This window comes from Macaca nemestrina, chromosome 7 (genome assembly GCF_043159975.1).
Source record: "Macaca nemestrina isolate mMacNem1 chromosome 7, mMacNem.hap1, whole genome shotgun sequence".
Lineage (NCBI taxonomy): Eukaryota > Metazoa > Chordata > Mammalia > Primates > Cercopithecidae > Macaca > Macaca nemestrina.
In genome coordinates this window covers 19,939,915-19,962,310 of record NC_092131.1, presented here as the reverse complement: position 1 = coordinate 19,962,310, position 22,396 = coordinate 19,939,915, and the positions used below count along the sequence as shown (strand labels likewise).

General features: G+C 36.0%; 1 protein-coding gene across 10 annotated transcripts in view; it reads right to left on the bottom strand.

Annotated features, from left to right (window-relative positions):
• Positions 1-894: 894 nt before the first annotated feature.
• LOC105467587 (galactosylceramidase) overlaps positions 895-22,396 on the bottom strand; it is a 59,275-nt gene continuing 37,773 nt past the window's right edge. For 9 of the 10 annotated variants that reach the window (XM_011717308.3, XM_011717312.3, XM_011717310.2 and 6 more), the window contains 7 exons: positions 19,810-19,899; positions 18,679-18,765; positions 16,538-16,688; positions 14,367-14,547; positions 10,241-10,404; positions 8,763-8,839; positions 895-3,771 (listed from right to left, as the gene is read on the bottom strand). In XM_011717308.3, coding sequence (XP_011715610.1) covers positions 3,625-3,771; positions 8,763-8,839; positions 10,241-10,404; positions 14,367-14,547; positions 16,538-16,688; positions 18,679-18,765; positions 19,810-19,899 — 897 coding nt within the window. In that variant the 3' untranslated portion in view covers positions 895-3,624. Of the gene's footprint in view, positions 3,772-8,551; positions 8,704-8,762; positions 8,840-10,240; positions 10,405-14,366; positions 14,548-16,537; positions 16,689-18,678; positions 18,766-19,809; positions 19,900-22,396 lie in introns of all 10 variants that reach the window. The other variant, XR_978979.3, reaches the window with a different exon arrangement.

The window sequence follows — 22,396 nt, the reverse complement described above, 5'->3', positions numbered from 1 at the left end:
CCAAAACAGACATATAGACCAATGGAACAGAACAGAGACCTCAGAAATAGCACCACACATCTACAACCATCTGATCTTCAACAAACCTGACAAAAACAAGCAGTGGGAAAAGGATCTCCTACTCAATAAATGGTGCTGGGAAAACTGACTAGCCATATGCAGAAAACTGAAACTGGACCCCTTCCTTACACCTTATACAAAAATTAACTCAAGATGAATTAAAGACTTAAAAGTAAAACCCAAACCATAAAAACCCTAGAAGAAAATCTAGGCAATACTACTGAGGACATATGCATGGGCAAAGACTGCATGATGAAAATGCCAAAAGCAATTGCAAAAAAGCCAAAACTGACAAATGGGATCTAATTAAACTAAAGAGCTTCTGCGCAGCAAAAGAAATTATCATCACAGTGAACAGGCAACCTACAGAATAAGAGAACACTTTTGCGGTCTACCCATCTGACAAAGGTCTAATATCCAGAATTTACAAAGAACTTAAACAAATATACAAGAAACAAACAAACAACTCCATCAAAAAATGGGCAAAGAATATGAACAGACACTACTCAAAGAAGACATTTATGCACCCAACAAACATGAACAAAAGCTCAACATCACTGATCATTAGAGAAATGCAAATCAAAACCACAATGAGATACCATCTCGTGTCAGTCAAAATAAAAATATTAAAAAGTCAAGAAACAATAGATGCAGGAAAGGCTGTGGAGAAATAGAAGCGCTTTTACACTGTTGGTGTGAATGTAAATTAGTTCAACCATTGTGGAAGGCAGTGCGGTGATTCCTCAAGGATCTAGAACCAGAAATACCATTTGACCCAGCAATGCCATTACTGGGTATACACCCAGAGGAATATAAATCATTCTACTATAAAGACACATGCACATGTTAAGTTTATTGCAGCACCATTTACAACAGCAAAGTTATGGAACCAACCCAAATGTCCATCAACAATAGACTGAATAAAGGAAACGTGATACATATACACCATGGAATACTACGCAGCCATAAAAAAGAATGAGATCATGTACTTTGCAGGGACATGGATGAAGCTGGAAGCCATCATCCTCAGCAAACTAACACGGGAAGAGAAAACCAAACATTGCATGTTCTCACTCATAAGTGGGAGTTGAACAATGAGAACACATGGACACAGGGAGGGGAACAACACATACCAGGGCCTGTTGGGGGGTGTGGGGTGGGAGGTGAGGGGAGGGAACTTAAAGGATGGGTCAGTAGGTGCAGCAAACCAGCATGGCACATGTATACCTATGTAACAAACCTGCACCTTCTGCACATGTATCCCAGAACTTAAAGTAAAATAAAATTTTTTAAAAAGGTGTAACTGCTCATGGATTTGAAGGGTCCATATTAGTCAGATATCAGTTCTTTCCAGATATATCTATAATTTAAATGTAATCAAAATGAAAATTCCATCAGGTTCTTTGTAGAAAAAGAGAAAATAATTTTCAAAACATTTAAAAAAAAAACATGTATCTAGAAGATGTAAAGAGCTCTTATAACTCAATAGAAAAGACAACAGAATTTTTTTAGATGAGCAAAAGATTTGAATAGATATTACATAAAACAAAGTATATAAATGTCTATTAAGTCCATGACATCTGCTCAACAGCTTTAGTCATCAGAGAAATGTACATACTATACACCCACAATTAAGGGTTAAAATTAAAAAGAACGACAACACAAGGCACTGACAAGAATGCAGAGTAACTGGAACTTTTAAACATTGCTGATGGAAGTGTAAAACCATACAATCATTTTGGAAAACAGTTTGGTAGCTTCTTATAAAGTTAAACATACAATTAACATAAGACCCAGAAATTTCACTCCTCTGTATTCATCTTAAATAGAAATATATTTGACACAAAGATTGTAAATGTGGACAGTTTTAATTGTAATAGCAGAAACTGGTGGGGAGGAAACAAATTGTGGTATATTCACACAATGTGTGAAAACTCTTCAGAAATAAGAAGGAATAAACCACTGAATCACACAACATGAGGACAAATCTCAAATCATTATGCTGACAGAAAGAAACCATTCATAAGAATACATAGTACATGATGCCACTTTCATGATGTTCTAGAACAAAGAAAACTAACCTATAGTGATAGAATTCGTATCAATGACTGCCAACAATTGGGAGTGAAAGGAACTGACTGAGCAGGTATACAAGAGAACTTTCTAGAGGGTGATGGAAATATTCTGAAACTTGACTGGAGTGTTGGTTACATGGGTATATCCATTTATCAAAACTCACTGAATTGTATACTTAAAGTGGGAACATTTTATTGTAAATAAATTATGACTCTACAATGTTAGTTTTTAAAATATTAGATATATCAGCTGGAAATCACTTGGTTTTAACTGAAAAATGTTCTCTGTAACCTTATTTATTCTAGTACTTAGCTTCTTGTCTTCAAAAGCAATGTAAAACTTCACTGTAGCTAAGCCTATGTTAGACTCTTACAAATTCCTAAAGAGTAGAATTAGTTCAATGAGTAATTCTTACAAATAATTCTAGATTTACTTTACCCACATGAATAACGGATTTGCTACTTAGAGCCACATTAATGCTTAGTATAAATCATACTACATGATAAACATGCTCACATATATTTAAATATAAACATATTTGGACTTTAAAAAGTAAGTACATCTTAGGAGATGATCCAATTCTGGGAGTTAGCAAATGGCTAAGTGCTCCCCTCCTTCCACACATAAGGAGAGAAATCATTCATCAGCTGTGTGAGTCTGTTACCAGTGCCACATGTGAGGACAGACCACAGCACAGTGAGATGAGGCAGAGGAAATGCCTACAACAGCATTGGCTAGATCAGGTTTTCTTCCTTCTTCCAGCCACCTGGAAAAATGTTCACAGAGAGTTATAGTGGTTACAAGACCAAAACTTGGAATCAAAAGAATTAAATAATGCAAATAACCCAATTAATCTGATAATATCTATTACTGCAGAAGTAGTGTTAGAGGTAGTTTATTAAAGAGGCATTTTTTTTCAATCATTCCACTCATCATATCCTGCATTTCAAAAGTATTATCTTAAAAAGGAAAATAAAAAAAATACTTTTTAGAGCATAAAACATAACAGGTTGAAGTGGTTTTCAAAAAGCTACTTCCAGTGTTCTTCAGCTTTCTATTATGGCAGCATCATCTTGTGCTGAAGACACTGGCTCATTTGGACACACGGTCAGCATGCATAAATACATCTCCATGATGATCAAGTTACTGCCATGTGCAGGACCGCTTGCAAGTAAGATGAAGAGAGCTACCTTAGTGTTAGCAGCAAGGCTTCGAGGTCTGTACTACTCAAACCACTCCTAAGGGTAGGGCCAATGCACAGTTTGAACATACCAGGTAATGTTAAAGATTCACCAGTTTTCCCCTTGGAATTAATTCTAACAAAATCTTCCAGGATAAATTAAAAATAAATTTCTCTCCCCATTTACTCTTCATTATTTTTAGCCTCGAAAGGCTCATATACTGTTCCAATGAAACAAGAATTGGCTCTGAACCAAAACCAAAAAGAAGGGAAGAAAATCCAGAGTATTCTATGATGCCCTGTAAGTATTAGCGTGTGGCTTCCACATGAAAGTTGTCAAACTGTGCAAATTCAAAGGAGTGAGTTCCAATTGCAGCCCAGCCATTCTTCGGAAAATTCACAGGGATGTCTGTCCACAGAGACTTGTCATTCAGCATGCCAGAGGCAAAACGACCCTGGAGTAGAAAGAAACACATTCCTTGAAACCATATGAAAATGGTCCTCTGAAGTCTGTTTCTTGATCATGTATGGCCCACTACTTAGTGGAGCAAATGTACTTCTCACTCAAGACTTAACCACAGCAAAACACAAATCCACAAGTTTGAGCAAAAGTTTAAAATAAAGAAGAAAACTCCGGCAAGAAATTCTTACCTACCTACTTAAATTGTTCCCAACGTACAAGGAATACCTCAGTATTTCCTGTGCTCCATGAAAATGTAAAACCAACAAAAATGCAAAACTTTTCATGCATTATTATAAAGTTTTAGACAAAAGCTCATTAAAATAAAAAAAAACATTATTTATAAGTAGTCACACGTACAAGTGTTATGGCTAACAGCCACCAACTCTTCAGACATGACTGTGCTGGAGCCAAAACATCTGCTTCTACCTCATTGCTTCTCTAAGGTTTTCATTAAGCAGCCTCTGCCCAGCCAGAAGAAAAATAATTAACCTTTGCTTTTGTGTTGTGTTGCCATGAACAGAATATCACTTCAAAGCCATATGAAGCTCCTACCCTTAAGCTGAAAAAACAGTAACCATCAGTTAAAGTGATGATGGAGTAGGGTGCAGTGGGTAGAAGAAGGGAGGCATCTATAAGGTGTTACTTACTGGTTACCGACAGTGAAAGAAAAAATTACACCTTCCTCAGAAGCTTGCCATTCTACTTAGCTCAGTGCCTGGCACATGGTAAACAATAAATCTCAGCTCTTATTATCTTTATGATAATACATTTATGAGCATATATTCACAGCATACTAACTACAGCCAATCATTTAAAACTAGCTACTCTCAAAAGGTAAAGAGCTCAAAATTCAAAGCATTGGGCCAAGAACCAGAATAAATCTGCTTTTAAGTCTTGGAAGGATAATGTAATGGACTTTAATGTAGTTCTTTTTATTTTATGCATGGAAACACTGAGGCTTAATAGATTAAAACTCAAAGTCACAGATTTTTGCTCCAAGTCACTTAGCTCCAAATTCAGAGCCACATTCCTGTTACTACAGACTTGCACAGCTATCTTCAGCTCTAGAAGTGCTTACTGAACATCTGCTGCTGCCATCAAACACTCAGTATTAACATTGAGCCAAGGGACTCATATCACAAATCCCATTAAGCCCAAAACCTGTCTAAGAGGACCTCATCTCTCCTGCCTCCCCAGGCTTCAGCCACCCCAGCCTCCAGGCTGCTCTTCACACAATGTCAGCTACACTTGCCTTTTGAACCAGCCATGTGGTCTGCTCAAATTGTTCTTCCCATCATTCAGGTCTGTACTCAAGTACCACCCACTCAGTGAGGTCTTTCCTCACCTCCCTGATTAGAGAATCAGGGTAACAGAGCTACTTTATCTTATGACTCTATTTTTTCTTCATAATCATAAACTTATTTACAAGCTTTCTATCTCAGGATAGCGCTCAGCAAACTATGACCTACATGCCAATGACCTTTTTTTTTTTTTTCCATAAACAAAATCTTATTGAAACACAACCACATCCATTCATCTACATATTGTCTACAGCTTTTTTCTCACAACAGCAGCAGAATTGGGTGGTGCCAGCAGAGACCACATGGCCCACAAAGTCTAAAATATTTACTCTCTGGCCCTTTACAGAAAAAGTTGCCAACTCCTGTCCTAGAAGAATATATGCTCTAAGAGAGCAGGAATCTTGTCTATTTCATTCACTGCTGTATCCCTAGGACTTAGTAGAGTGCATATAGCAGGGGCTTAATAAAAATGTGTTGAATGTAAGAATGTAACACATTTAACCCTCAAGACAACCTCACAGAAGTTATCTGCATTTTACAGATAAGGAAACGGATACTCAAAGAGGTGGAATAACTTGCTAGAAGTCTCAGTATGTGTTAGTGAGGAAATATTAATGCTGTTCTTCTGGTTCCAAACACTCCTACTCGTAAGAATATTAACTTGACTCATTAAGTGCTTACCACATATCAGGTACTATATATATATATTTTTTTTCTCATTGAATCTTCATAAGAAAAGTGTTCTTCATGATACAATGGATGGGAAAATTGAAGCTGCCCAATATAAAATACTTGCAAGTAGAATACAGTACACTTCAAAGTCCATTGTGCAACAGAGCTGGGACACGTCACCTGACAAGTGCTGAGAAGAATTCAACAGGTGGCTGACAGTGACAAAATCCTCACATTAGCTGAAATTTGGAATATGGGCAACATAGAAGATGATGTTTTGTTTTTTTTCATTTATGCAAAGAAGATTTATATGTCAAATACTGTTTAATGCACTGGGAATTTAAGACGAACAAGAAGACAAGGTCCCTGCTCTTATGGAGCTTATATCCTAGTAGGAGGAGATGGACAGACACGCACACACACACAAAATGAGAGCTAAAGGATAAGCAGCATGTAAAAATTAAGCCAGGTTAAAGTGACAATGGGTGCCTGACAGACTACTTTACTGCCGATAGTTGGAGAAGACCCTCAGAGTATGTGGCAAAAGTTGAGATTCAAGAGGAAGCAGAATGCCCATAGTTGAAGAAACACAAAATAATAGGAGTAGGGGAGTGAAGTGGGTGCAAACCGGCAAAGTCCTATCCATCCTAGTAGCAAGACAAGAGCCAATTTCTAAAAGTAGTGAATCACATTATATTAAAGACACACCAGAAAAAACAGCCAGAATAGTGAGGAGTGGCTGTATCAGAAGTACAGAACACAGAATGGGGGTCAAGAAGAAGGAACAGGATGTGAGGCAGCTGTTTTCAGTAAGTCCTGTTGACATTTTAACCAGGTATGCAAAGTACCTGAAGAAAATTAAGAAAATCTTTTAAATCTCATTCACGATTTCAAAAAAACTCATAAAGTTACTAAAACAAACTTAATCAAAGGTGTGCAAAAATAAAACTGAAGGACCTAGTGGCAAATCTTAATAAATGGTGAAATACAGCATGCTTTTGTTCCTATGTTCTCTCATGGGGAAACACATTATTATTTAAAAAAATGTAATTTTTTCCCAAATTGATGTATAAATTTAATGTAATACCAGCACCATTTTTCAAATAATTGAAAGTTTGTTTTTTTAAAGTCAAATCGAATAATATATATAGTGAAATAGCAAAGATAATTTTGAAAAAGAAACAATGAGGAAGTTGCCCCACCAGATATCCATTCATGCATTTACCAAGTATTATTTGGACTCTTGCTCTGCCTGGCTGTCAGGCACTTTTCTAGGTGCTACAGAGCCAGCAGTGAGGAATATGGAGAAAGGCCTGTCACTAAAGGAGCTATGTGCTAGTGAAGGGAGTAGGAAAACACATTAACAATCAACAGAATATGTGTGACGTCACTTGGGATAAAAACCTTTAGAGAAAAAAAAAGCAACAGAAAGGAGTTAGAGAGTGAGATGGGGCTATGTTTTCTATCAAGTGGTCAGGTAAGAAAACTCTGAAGGAAGCAAGGGAGTAACTATCATCAAAGCCTTTAGAATGTTAACACCAATTAAAAGTGTGATTTCGGATAATAATAGACAAACAATACAGAGAACAGAAAAAAGCTCAGAAACAAGTATATGCATATGTGCTGATTTGTTACATCAAAAAGGTAGCCTTTAAATTATGGGCAAAAGGATAGTCTATTGTAATAAATGATGGCTATCCATTTTTTTAAAAATTATATTCAATACTTCCCCTTAAAATTCACAAATAAATTTCTGATGTATTAAAAACTTACACATAAAAATAAATCCTAAACTTTTTTTAGTTTGGGGTAAAAATGTTCCTAACCTTGAGAAACAAGAAGGCCTTATTTAAAACATGAAACATAAAGGCAATGAATAAAAAGTGAAACATTTGACAGTATCAAAATATAAAACTTATAGTCATCAAAAATACCATAAGCAAAATTAAAATACACAAGATGGGAGAGCATAGTTGTGACATATGTAACAGACAATGGGTTACTATCCAGAATACATATTAAATTCACACAAATTTGCCAGAAAAAGACAACACGATAGAAAAATGAAGAAAGAAAGTGAACAGGCAATTCAGAGAAGAGAAAATACAAATAGCCAATAAACATTACATGTGCAAGCTCCCTAATTATCAAGGAAATACAAATCATATCTATGAGTTTGGAAAAAATCTTCAAATTCAATAATAGTGAATATTATTATAATTGCTATAAAATGGCTACATTTTGGCTAGTGTAGTATAGTTAAATAATCTATGCTACATCCAAACAAATCTTCAATATACATTATTATTAATGCTAAAAAAATTAGTGCTGTCATTTTGGTGGTTGAGAGGAGAGAATAAATTCCAAAGTTATTGGAATCTGATTTTTAATTTCTATTGCACCCTAAACAAAACTGTGAGGGGGCTATCTTGGGAGAGACCAGCACATTATAAACAAAAATTTCTCTGCACAGCATCCCTTGGAAGCACTGTCAAGCAGTAACTCATGATCACCCAGTGATTCTGGGGAATATTTTTATATTTCTATTATATTAAAATTAATCTGATATTTTGTCTGACAAAAAATATTCATGGAAACCAATTTCTAAAAAACTATGCTTATAATTGAAAAGCAAATTATTCTTAACCATCAAACATAAATGTATATGACTTTGCTTACATCTATAAGCTCCATGTATAGTCTTGGTTCAAGCAAACTTGAAAAAATAGTTCAATTATTGACTTTATCAATTATGCCTCAGTTTAAAAAACAAAATCAAATTTTTAAAAAAATAGTGACCTGATAAAGTCAACTGCTGATGGTTCTCACGTAGGTTACCCTCACACACATAGCCACCCTAGGGATGAGTGGCTTCCCAGCATCACGGCAGATTCCTTGTCTCTCTTCATTATATGTCACAATTTCCTCCTCCTATTTTATAACAGAAAATTCTAGAAAGGCACAACAAAAGAATATTTTACCTCCAGATCCTCCAATCAGCAATACCTACCTTAATAGTTAATGTGAGTGTATACCATGTTTTTGCTGTAACTTCAACATGTCCTAAAGCATATATAATCCATCCAGCTGTAACACAAAAAGATTATCCTAATAGATATAATTTTGAGATCTCAATCACAGAGTCATTTAATTCAGTGGGGTTCTCAAGTGTCATCTGTATGTAGTAAAGTCAGCCTCAATAGAGAGCTGTCCCTTCATTCCCAGATCTACAACTGAGTTAAGCCAAAACATTTTTCATTTAGCCATGCATTTAATAGCATATACTGAGATCCTACTCTAAGCTGTATATCATATGTGAGCTCACAACAGAACCAGTGAAATAAACTTAAAAGCCAGTGACAGTATGAGGTGTTAGCATCTATAGTTCAAGTACACATTTATACATGACTGGATTGAATACGGAAGACAAGAGAGAGATAATATAAAATTTCCAACCAGTCAAATTGGTTACATGGTAATAGTATTCACTCAGAGGGAGAAAATAATAAGTTAATTTCTAGAATTACTGTTATTTGAATGCCTATGAGAACCCCAGCATAAAATTTCAAGTAGACAGTTTAAAACAGACAGTGGGGACTGCAGACACAGATTTAAATTCCTACTTCCAGTTTTGCCACTGACTAGCTTTGAGTCATTAGGCAAGTCAATTAACCTCACTGGTTTTTTATTTCAATATCACTGAGGTAACTTCAGATTGGTAATGTTATGAATATATAACTCTTGTTCTAATATCCTTACTACCTACTTCCTCTTTAATTTTTATTTTATTTATGGAGTCAAAGCAAAGAGCAGCAAACTATAAAAGAGATATTTTTAAATTAAGGTAAGAGGAAAATCAAGAGACTGAGAATCAAGAAAAGTCACCACTAGTAAGGTCTAGTTTCAAAGGAGTGGTGTGTACCAAAACCAATCTGAAGTGGACACAGTTCAATCTGAACATATTTGAAGCACCTATTCTGGATAAAATATCATCCTACCTAACACAAGGGCTGTAAAGATGACTGAGAAAAATCAAGCTATTTTCAAGTATTAACTAAATTCAAAAATGAGATTTTTCCATTTTAAGCAGATCAATCCCTCTCCCTATATTTCTATAAGTAGAGCAGCAACATTCTTATACTCCTGCTTTTATTTATGGTGCCTCCTGAGCATTCTCCCCCTACCACCACTACCTCAGATGGTTTTGATACTATCTATGCAAATCCTATCCTCACAGCCCAGTTCAACCTCACAATACCCTAAAAAGCTTTGTACAATTATTTTCCCTTCCACAGAGTTGCCCCCATCTCTAGGAATTAAATAACTTTCTATAATTGTAAACTATTTGGTATTTGCTTACATCTCTTCCCAATTAGCTGTCCAAACACCTTGGGATGAACTTTTTTATCACTCCCACAAATAACAAGTAGGTGCTCAAAGTAACATAGCCTATAAGTCATATGGTATTTAAAAAAAAAAGTCACTTACCTAAATCCCCTGTAACCCTGTAAGATCCATTTGCAAAAATCCAGAAGAAAATTCCTCTGGCACTTCTAATCAAAATACCACCTTTATTTACTCTTCCTGCAATGAACACACCTCCTGTGTCAGGGGTCTCTATGTAAACATCACATTTTATAGTCAGATTCGTCCTGCAAAATAAAACGGTTGACTAATACTCTTAAAATATGCCCTTTGTAACATAGTACAGATATGTCATTTCACAGCACATGCCTCCAAACTTCTAATTGAGGTGAGAATGTGATTTGCTAAGTCTGAGCCTGTAGCAGAGATGGGCTTCAAGAATCTTTATTGACAACAGTTTTAAATGTTACATGACTTAAGTCATTTCATTGCCTATTTAAATGATTACTGGACAATAATAGTTATGATTTTTAAGTTTCCTGAGAAAATATTTTTTTCTACAATAAAACAACTTCTCATCTTAAGAATACAATATTTTTAAAAGCCACTATTGTCTATGAACAAATAAAAAGTAAAAAGTTCCACACAATTCTGAGGGAAAATGTTTATTCAAATTTCCAGCAACAAAGAGAGGTAATTAAGGCAATGCTAGGAGCCTCTGGGAGAACATAAGCTATTCCAGGGCCAATTTTTACATTTAAATCCAACAAAACTTTAAAACTCCAGAAGAAAAGATCTAAAATTATTTCTCTGCAAAGACCGCAGAGTTGACTCTCTAGGAGGGCTTCTCACACCTGAACAGCACAGAAATCACCAGGAGGGCTTCTTAAACTCAGTTCACTGGTCCTACCCCACAGCGTGAGTCAGTAAATCTGGGGCAGCCCCTTGAATTTGCATGTCTAACAAATTCCCAGGTGATGCTGATGCTGCTTACCCAGGAATGCCACTTTGAGGACCATTTTCCCCTATGAAGTATCTGTCTATAAGGAAGCAATAAAATCCTGGTTCTAGGCTCACTGATCCACAGCAGTCTATCAAAGATGGGAAAAAGATTCAGCTGTCCAGGGACTGAGCTTTTACAGTGAGCTCTCCTCCAGGTTTCCTCTTACAAATGCTACCAGGTACAACACTTTCCTTCTGGGATGCTACAACCACCCCAAACCAACATGATCTCTGAAAATATTTTACTTCCTACTCAGTATCTATCTGCAAGTAGGAAGAAAAAAGAAAGCCTGCACACAAATCAAGCAACATATCTCACATAAGACTGGAAACACCAATAAATCTATTCCAGAAATGGGTTGAGGGGAATGAGATCTAGAATTATAGGGCTTTTACATTTGTATCTTATCAGTGAATTTTGCACAGTGAAATTTTACTATGTAAAGGAAAATATTACAAAAGTACCTACATCAGGTACACAGGGAGGACAATCCACAATTATCTAAGCAGAGCTGGGCTACTTTACAGGAAGATCAAATGCTGAGTAACTCAAGCCCAGTCTCTCTTGCATGTCCTCTGACATCAGAGGGAGTTTTCTCTCCCTAGATTATCACCAGCATGAAACCACTAGCAATCAACACTGGTTCTTCTATCCCTTACCTGCTTTCTGGTTCATCATAAGTTTGAAAGTGCTACAAATACTATCAGCACCATAAAATTATTCCATTTAGAGTTGGAATGAGAGAAGATCAAACTTTTTCCTTTTTTATATACCACATTCCAGAAAAAGTGATTCTTGTATCAGAACTTGCCAGGCAATTTCATAGATAATGAATGAAATAGAATAAAAGTGTGGTTTATTCTTCCACAGCCACAATCTCTCAGGAGTGCTGAAAGAACAAAAACTAGCCAATATATAAGGCAAATCTGATCAGAGAGAGAGTTCAGCTGTGTGCAGGTAAAGGTAATTTTGTGATTGTCTTTAAAGAATTCCAACCAATGCTCACTATCAAGATAGAAGTAGCCAGTTACACTACAATCCACCCAGTATAATCAAATTACTCTGCTGGTAAATAACTAAATCTAGGTATAAGAGAGGAAGTTCTACTCAAAACACAACTCTAAAAACTGTGAGTAATGTGCACACATTGAGAGCAGATTTACTAAAATAGCACTACAGATAAACTAGACAAATTTCCCATTTCCTACCTTTAGGAAGAAGACGATTAAAATGAGGCTGTGAGATATACTCCAAAGAGAATGGGCTAGTGAGTCATAGAGACCCGGCTTCTAGCCCTGGTTCTGCCATTTACCAGTGATATCTTGGGTAAATCTTACTCCAAAGATGCGGTTTCTCAGTCTGCAAGGTGGGGGCGATGATATCTCCACCATAAAGTGGTTATGTGGGAAATCCATCAAAGTGCCTACTATTATCCAATTTTTATTCCCTCCTTTTCCTACAATAAGTGGGCACAGCAGCCAGACAACAGAAATGAACAAGGGATTTGTGTGGATCTCTGAGCAGATCTGGCTGCCTCAAATAGAGGGTAGAATACTGGAAAATAACCCATAATAGATGAGACCAAATTATAAAGGGTCTTGGAAATCAGGCCTAGAAGTGGAAAACACAGGTAGCAGGGGAGAGTCACTGCATCTTCCTGAGCAGGGGAATAACATGATGAAAACAGGGATTCAGAAAGATGAAGGCAGTCCTTTCTTGACACGCATAATTGCGACTTCCTGGTTCCTTTCCTTTCAGAATGTGTCACTCTCTTCCTCTTCTACACGCTTCCCCATCCCTCATCCCCACCTCCTTATCCACTGCAATAGATCCTAGTAAAAATTGAGTATTGCTACTTAAATTGTGTAAAATCTTCAAATATATGAAGATGTGGGGGAGTAAATCTTTGAATGGTGCTATATCTCATTTCTATACTACAATTAAGGGGCTTCTCAATCTTTCTGGAGTCCCAGCCAGAAATAAGATTGAGTTTGAGTTTAGAAAGAGCCCTCTATAGTATTTAAGTGCATAGGGTATAGGGGACATCACAGAAAAAAAAGTTTCCTATATGGTGACTTCAAAACTGGAGATCAAAACAATGGGACCCATGCCTTGGATACTTAAACCCAGCCACTGGACTTACAATAAGACCATCGTCACAAATGAGGATGCCACAAACTCCACTGCCATAATCGGAAAATCTAGGTAAAGTTTCCTCCTCAGAGACAATGGCACAAGCAGAAATTCTGCTGTGTAAAAACACAAGCCACAAATGTCATCCTAAATTAGGAAAGAATGCTTCACTGCACCTCAATAACTCTTCCTAGTGTTATAAGAGTTCCAGGGGCTCTGGATAACTGAAAGTTTCTTGAGACTTATGTCAGAGCTTGGAACTAGAATCAGGATTTCTAACGGGGAGTAAGGCACTTCAGGAGGGATAAACACTTCCTGCACACTCCACAGACAAGCAATTCAAGGCCCTTTTCAGAATTCTTTTCTCTTCCCTCTCCAGTTTCTAAGCTTTGGATATGGCTTTTTGGTGGCTTGGTATTCTTAGTACTAGCTCTAAACCTGGAATGTTTGTTTGTTTTTATCCCGCAGTGGAATCATACTAGTTATAGGAAAAAATGAAAAAGAAACACGTAAGACAGGTATAATAAGTCAGCACATAGAAATTCTGTAACTAAACTTAGTTTGGCATTATATTTCATGTGAATAATATAACTTGTCTCTTTACCAGATGACTAAATAAAAAGTTAAATTCACTAGGCAACTAAAGCTGATTTGCTTTTTACTATTGCCATCTAGGGTCACCTAGTAAATAGATTTTTTAGTGACTAAGATGGTGTAATTCTATGATTGGTCCACCAGATGGCAACACCAGATCAACAAATCAACTCTCCAGCAAAACAAAAACTTAAAAACACCTCACAAATCCGTCTGTTTATAAATAAATATTAAATTATAATTGGTTCCAAAAGTCCTCAGTTTTTATACTGAAATAAAATTGTTCTTGTAATAATCACTATTAAATAGGGCAAAGATGAGGGAAGGACACTGAGGCAGCAAAACAATGTGCAGCTTTGTGGTCATCATCATAATATTCAACAACCCTTAATATTACATATTACACATCTATTAGGTTCTTGAACAAGGAGGACTACTGAAAGCTCTTCACTTCAAAATGTACCTGACAATATTGCAAGGGTATTTCAGCCAGATCCACATTGAGAACATCAATCTTACCAGTTGTAGTCTCCTATAATACTGATTGTGTTGGATGCATCGGCAGCCCACGTAATGGGTCTCTGGTTGAGAACTTGGCGTAGCGTGAAGTGATGCTCACCAGGGTCTTCCATATTTGTAAAATATTCAAATACACCAGTTTGATCAGCAAAGTTTGGAGCTTCACTAAAAAATGGGTAATCTGTTCAGAACATAAGAAATTCTCTGTTTAGTATCAAATCCTTCAGAAGTTCTCCTTGCTGATATTTTACAGTATGTCTGAAACACTTCTGAAAGTTTTTAATAAATAAATAACATCTAAACCAAAGTTTAGGGCCTACATCTATAAAGATATATTAATTTTTGTATCATCATTACTAAATATCAAGATGATAAATTTGACATATAGATGCTGCATAATACTTAATCCAGGCATCTGGTGTAGAGGAAAAGTCATGAGTTCTGAAGTAAGTATGACCTAGGTTCAAATTCCAGCTCAGTATGTTGCCCTGAACAAGTTATTTAACTGCCCTGCATCTAAAGTTTCTTCATTTCTAGGTTTGCAGGAGGACAAGAGAATTAAAGAAAAGATAAAGTGTACATAAGCCAGCATCTGGCAAGGGCTCAATAAGGGATAGCTTTATTATTTCTAATATCTGTCAAGCAAGGTTCCAAATCATGGGTCACAATCACCTGCCAAAAGAGCGTAAGAAAAGCTTATTATATGAAGCATAAAATTTACAAATTTTCTTCTACTTCTAAACTGCAGCAAAAATCAGTTTGGGGCCTAAGATATCAATCCCTCTTTAGTTTTACTAAATTAAATTTTAGTCTTAACAATAATGAATGCTGTAGAGGAGAAATTTTAGTTGTAATATCTTATAGCTCTTATACCTCATGCTTTTCTAAATGTTTTTGCATTCATTACCTCATTTGAGACATTTAGAACCCTAACAAGTATCTTCAGAGCCTAGTTTATAATATTTAACTTTAGTTTTAAATTTATATTGTAGCTCATAAAGTATTACATTTTATATCTGAAGGTTTGGAATTGCCTCTTGGTCTTCAGGGTCACAAAATATTGGTCTTGGTGCTGGCAGTTCTTCAATCTCATTAACTAGGCCATATCCCACACAAATTCCTCACTTACTGAAGGCAAAAGTCACCTTTGCTAACAGAGAACCAACCAAGCAACAGATTTGAAAGACCTATGTTTCACAAAATTAATGGGTTTATCTAAGAGGCCATTTCAAAGAGCTGGAGAAAAACAAACCACCAAGCTTCCCCTGAGGGTCACTGTTGTCTGTATTATAGTTGAGAGGACTCCACTACACAGTCCAAAAGGCCTTCTACTCCAGCCAACTAGATCATTTCCCGAGAAAGAAAGGTGAGACCCTGCAGCAGTGACTGGGAAAGGGTGATAGGAGTGTCCACCTTTGGTGGAACAAGCAGCTCTGCAGCAAACAGGAGGTTCAAGTGATGCTCCAGCAATGCCAGTTCCCTCCCTATTACTCTCCTGCTACAGACTGTAGGAGCAGATTACAAAGCCATCTGACCCTGTCTGTGAGACCCATAAACCTATTGAACACTACCAACTAGTCAACAAACTTTGTTACTTACTGACTAGGAATATAACTACAGTGACCATATCTTCTAACTGTTTTCCAAGTGGTTTTCCTAAATCACCTATAACCAAAAACTTTTCTAAGAACTTTAGGATAGATTTTCCTAGAAAATCAAGAGAGCTCAATAAAAATCTCGGAGGCACAGGATAGTATATGAGTTGGATCACCCAATGACAACATAACTGCCCATAAGCACTCAGTTCACTAGCACTGCGGAAAGACACATATAAATGTGTCTTAACCTCCACACAGAAGGAAGATGTCAGTAATGGCTAACGGGGCAGTAGCAAAGTTACAAAGTTTAAGTTTCACCAAAAGCAAATTAGAATTATAACTTTCATTCTAACAATGAACTCTATATTTTTTTTCTGAAACTGAAAAATACAGGGTCCTCAAATTTAGATTTACCATAAAGTAATATAAAAAATTAGCCCTCCTTTTACCACATATGAGATGTAGGAGCTAAATGAATGTGCTTTTGACAGCCACTCCATCATGCACCCAGTATGACAGGTAGAAATCAACACACTATAGAGACGAAGTTAACTTTTAGTGAAAAATACTCACCAACATTGAAATCATCCTTATAGGTACTTGGGAAGCGCTGGGATTTTGGAGGAGGCAGGTAGCTGCCTTTGCGACCAGTGGTGAGAGTGGTGAGTGTGAACAGCTCATCTTCTTGCAGTTTCAGTGTGAAACTGCCATTGCTGTCGAGGAGCTGAAAAAGAAGACACTACTGTATTCAAGACTGGACAAAATAGCTTTTGTAAAAAATTAGCTTAAAGAAAAGTCCAAATCATTTGTTAGAACTTCCTAAACATTTGTGGAAAACTGACCAATACCAAGGCCCTTGGAATCTTTTTCTCCTAAGTATTTTAGAAAACTTCATAAAATTATGCTTTATAATTTTAAACAACCTTAATTCATGGAAGGAAGGACTAAATAATCTCAAAATCTATTTCTATTAGCCTATTCTTTTCCACTACACAGTAAGCTCCTTAAAGCTTGGATATATTCAATACATGCAACTAAGAGACCTGCTTTTTTCCCTCTCAGTAGTTTTACTAAGGTAGAAAACTCCATAAAATATCACTGTTGATCCAGTTGTTAATCACAGATATCCTTTTACAATTAAGAGAGGAAAATCCTGCTCATTTTATGTTCAATATATATTTCAACTAGCAAGTTAGGCTTATGTCACACTTACAATCTTGGCAACTTAATCTCTTTAAGCCACAATCTCCTCATCTACAAAATGAGGAAAAAATACATACCTCATAGAGCTGTTGTGATGATTAAACCAGATAATGCTTTTAAAGTGCTAAGCCCAGTGTGCGACCAATGGGAAACACTCCCAATATCAAAGCTGCTCTATGCTAAATGTAGACCTCTGAAGACACTGGAATCCTTTGCATAATCACTGAAGGCATTAAATCTATGCCCATTTTATGAAATTTGAACCTGTTTTTTCTACTTTGAATTAAAGGAGTTATTATCCTTGTTTTAACGGTAGGTTGATGATCAGATCTATGAAATACCTGATGTTATATTCAGGTTGAAGAATAACCCCAAATGACATTATTTTTCTTATGGGGAAAATCAATTCTATTATGCTATTCCTAGCAATTTTGTTACACAAAAAGTAGGAACCTTTTTTTCAGAACTTAATATATAATAAGGTGTTTTATCACTATTAGTGACTAGTTGGTTATCAGAACATTAATAATAACCAGAAAAAGTGGTAGATTTGTGTCAATTAAGTGAAATAATATGCTTGTTTGGGTCAATTCGTTCTTTGAAACCTTTCCCCAGAAACCACCATGGATGAAGCACTGTGGGAAGCACTTGAGATATAAAGCTAAATAAGGCAAGGCTCAGTCTTCAAGGTGTCTGGTGGAGCAGGACAAGTGTTTAACTAGGTAAGCACATGGCCCCAGGTGAATATGAGCTAAGACTGGTGAGGAAGCTTCAGAGCAAGAGACACTTGAATTGAGTCTCAAAAGATGATAAAGATGAGGAGAAGTCATTCTATGCAAAAAAAAAACAGTATGCACAAAGTCACAGAAGTAAATAAACAGGCATGCTACGCTTTGAAAAATGTAAGTTTAGTCTGTGAAGAGAGGCCAGTTTAGTAGGACACACATCTAGGAAGAAGACCAGTCTTCTACCTCCTGGGAGGATAATGAGGGTCATGTGCTACACTAAGGAATGTGAACTTCTAAGAAAATAATCACTGAGGTCCTCTGAGCATGGTGGTCACAAAAATCAGATCTGCATTTTTGACATTTCACTCTGTAGCAGTGATGGGTGACCTGGAAATTCAGACTGGAAAAACAAGAGGCAGTTTCTGAAATCCAGGAGAGAGATAATGAAGAACTGAAACAAGAAGTAACAGAAGTAACAGTGGTAATGGAGAATAAGGAGTGAGTAAGAGAAATTTGTGGATACAATCATCTATACTTGACCACTGGTGGGATACAGAGGGTGAATGGGAAAGACAGAGAGTCTCAAATGGGACTTAAATTTCCGACCTGGGCAGTCAGGTGATGGCGTCACCATCCACCAAGACAAACTAAATGTCTAAGAGCTGAACACATCTATAAACATACAAACATAAAAATAAAAATTATTAATTAATGAAATTTCTGTTCCCTTTTACTGTTTTACTGTTGTAATACCCAAAATATAACAATTTACTTTAAAATTACCCATAGAGAATCCAGCTGCTTAAAAAGAAATCTTTCAGATGTTTTTCCAAGTTTGGTATACCACACCTGTAGCTCTGGTATTTCACTCTGTAAAGAAAAGACAAAAAAGCATGGCTGAGTAATTCATCACATCCTCTTTGAGGATTTCCAAACTCAGTACCAGCAAGAATGTACCAATGACAATATTATCTCTATTTATCAGGAGAATCACCTCAAATATTAAATAATAATATTTTTAAAAATAGGAAAACACTGTTCAAGCAAATACTTTATTCTCTAAACACTAAAGAATTTTGGCAAATGATTAAAAAATCACAGTGTCTTTGCTTCAAAAACATTCATTACTGTACCTGTGTAAAAACCTTTAAATTAAGATAACTTTCTGATATTAAAAAACAATTCTTAGGCCGGGCGCGGTGGCTCACGCCTGTAATCCCAGCACTTTGGGAGGCCGAGGCGGGCGGATCACAAGGTCAGGAGATCGAGACCATCCTGGCTAACACTGTGAAACCCCGTCTCTACTAAAAATGCAAGAAATTAGCCGGGCGAGGCGGCGGGCGCCTGTAGTCCCAGCTACTCGGGAGGCTGAGGCAGGAGAATGGCATGAACCCGGGAGGCGGAGCTTGCAGTGAGCCGAGATCGCGCCACTGTACTCCAGCCTGGGCGACTAAGCGAGACTCTGTCTCAAAAAAAAAAAAAAAAAAAAAAAAAAACAATTCTTATGCCATTAGTAATCAGAAAGGGTACTGCAGTTTCTCAATTCAAACCTAACAATTCACAGAAATAGCAAGTATCCAGTACTTTTTAAAAATATTTTTGGCATAGTATACTGTAAATATCAATGCTTGAAAGTTCCTGAGACCATACAATGCTTCTACCACCAAGAACAACTTTCTGGCAAGTGACTTTTGTAAGTGTTCCTCAAAGTCACCGAGCATTTTACCTCCTACTGGCTTCTGTCCTGTTAGATTAAAGCAAGTCAGAAGACAGAAGACACCAAGGCCTCTGTCAATTCATATACAAACTGTTAATAGTTCATAATATGAGGCTCCACTTAAGAACTACTGGCCTGTGATAGAATATACAAATTCTTAAATCAAAACCAAAATAAAGTTAAACATATTTACTTACAAAAGATCCCTTAAGAACAAAGGTAGCAAATTGTTGTGACACATTGAAATAAGGAAGAAATGGCCGTATGCACTTAGAATGTTTATGACTCTGAAAAAAAAAAAATCACATACATTATCCAAATGATGTATAAGCTACCTTAGGGGAAAAAAAGTCCAATAGTTAATGCCCAAGATTAACAGAAATTAACATATACTAGATAACAAATATGAGTTTATTTCACATTTTTAAAGACTTTCTTATATTATTATCTTTACTGAATGTGTATTGTATGTTCCTAGTCAAATGCAAAGGTCAGTGGCATTTCAACTGGATCAAATTTTGAATTCATAGCTAAACTGTAGAAACATATGGCACGCAGATTAATTTTTTGTTATAACTGTTTTCCAACTAAAATACATCAAATAAAAAGCAAAAGCAAGGCTGTTTTCACTGAAAAGATATCTCATCTACATATAACTTTCGTTCTCATGTAAGAAGTAAAATATATATATATATAATGGATGTGTATATAGTATACATAGATATCAAATACACACTAAGGTCAGCTAAATATATGTAACATAGTTCTCACACTGCCATCATTTTTTACTAAATAGTCACTACTATGGGCTGGGATCAAAAGAAGTATGAGATATAATCCCTACTTTAAGAGATTCCACAGTCACAGAATACTTACAGTACAGTTTTATTTCAGGCTTTGCAGACAATTAAAAAACTACTTTCATAATCAGAGATTTCCATACCCATCTCTTAGTAATTGATAGTACAACTAGATGGACAATCAGCAAGGATATAAGAGATTTGAACAACACTACCAAACAAAGTGCCTTGACATCTATAAATGACTACATCTAGCAATAGCAGGATGCAAATTCTTTTCAAGTGCACATGGAACATTGACCAAACTACACCATACTCTGATCCATGAAGCAAGTCCTCATAAATACAGGAAGATTCAAGTCACAAAAAGTACTTTTAAAACCACAACAGAATTAAATCAGAAATGAATAACTGAAAACCTTCTGGAAAAGTCAAAAATATTTACAAACTATCAAATTTCTAAATAATCAATACATCAAAGGCAAAATAAAAAGAGAAATTAGAATTTTCAGCTTTATGAAAATGAAAACACAACATATCACAATTTGTGATATGCCACTAAAGCAATACTTAGGGGGACATTTACAGTACTAAATACCTAGATTAGAAATCAAGAAGGGATTTGAGAGTTCAGCTTCTGTCTTGAGATACTAGAAAAATAGGAGCAAATTTTAAAAGATTATAAATTGGGTTCAGTGTATACTGCTCGGGTGATGGGTGCACTAAAATCTCACAAATCACCACTAAAGAACTTATGTAACCAAATACCACTTGTTCCCCAAAAAACTGTGGAAATAAATTTTTTAAAAAAAGTAAAAATAAAAATAAACAAAAAAACAAAATAAGCAAGGAAAATAATAATGAGCGAAGAAGAATCAATTAAACAAAAACAAATTTAAAAACCACAAGAAAATAATAAAACCAAAAGCTGATCCTTTGAGAAGATCAATACAGTTGAAAAACTTCTAGCCAGACTAATAAAAGATCAGGTTGACAGAAAACATACATTTCAACAATAAGAAAGGTGACATCACTAGAGATTAGAGATTTGCCTAAGGGGACAGGCAAGGCATGAAATAGCTTCAAACCTTTTCTTAAAGGAATTGATATTTGACACAGAGCATAGAGACGTTTAAGACTAATGTTGCTCTAAAATATAATGGAGGTTTTGGTGAAAAGAAAATAAGAGACCAGTAGCTTCACCATAGGCATAAGCTAAACCACAGCCCAGCCTAGCATCCTGTTGAGAACCAAAAAAAAAAAAAGAAAAGAAAAGAAAAAAAGTGACAGTTAAAAAAAAAAAAATCTCCTGTGGTCAGAAGAAAACTGAAATACTAACCTCAAACCACCCCTGAAAATGAGCTGGAATTTAATTGGATCAGTCTTTGCAACAACTTAAGCCGCCAGGGCATTGTTTAAAACAATACAGAAATCCACCAGCAGTTAGTGTAACTTACAGTGAGGTGTGATCTAGGAACCAGATAGAGTCCTGGAAAAACCAATGTCATCCCAGGGTGACTGTGGATATGCCCAAAGCCACATTCTCCAAGGAGCAACATTTCAGGCTTTACAGTGTGTATGGGGGAAGAGGGAGGGAACAGACTTAACTAAAATACTCCAGCAAATCACTAAATAAATAAATAAACAACAACAAGCCTTAAGCGGGAGAGGATCAATGCCCAGAGTTGCTAGCATGTATTATACATGAGTTGCTACCATATATTATATATAAGGTCCAGTTTCCAACAACACACAAAAAAGTAAGACATTCAAAGAAATAGGCATTATTTCATTCTTTTCTATGGCTGAAGAGTATTTTATGGTATATATATATACCATGAAAATATATATATATATATATATATATATATATATATATATATATATATATTTCCTTATCCACTCATCAGTTGATGGGCACTTAGGTTGATTCCATATCTTTCAATTGTGAACTGTGCTACAACAAACATATGTGTGCAGGCGA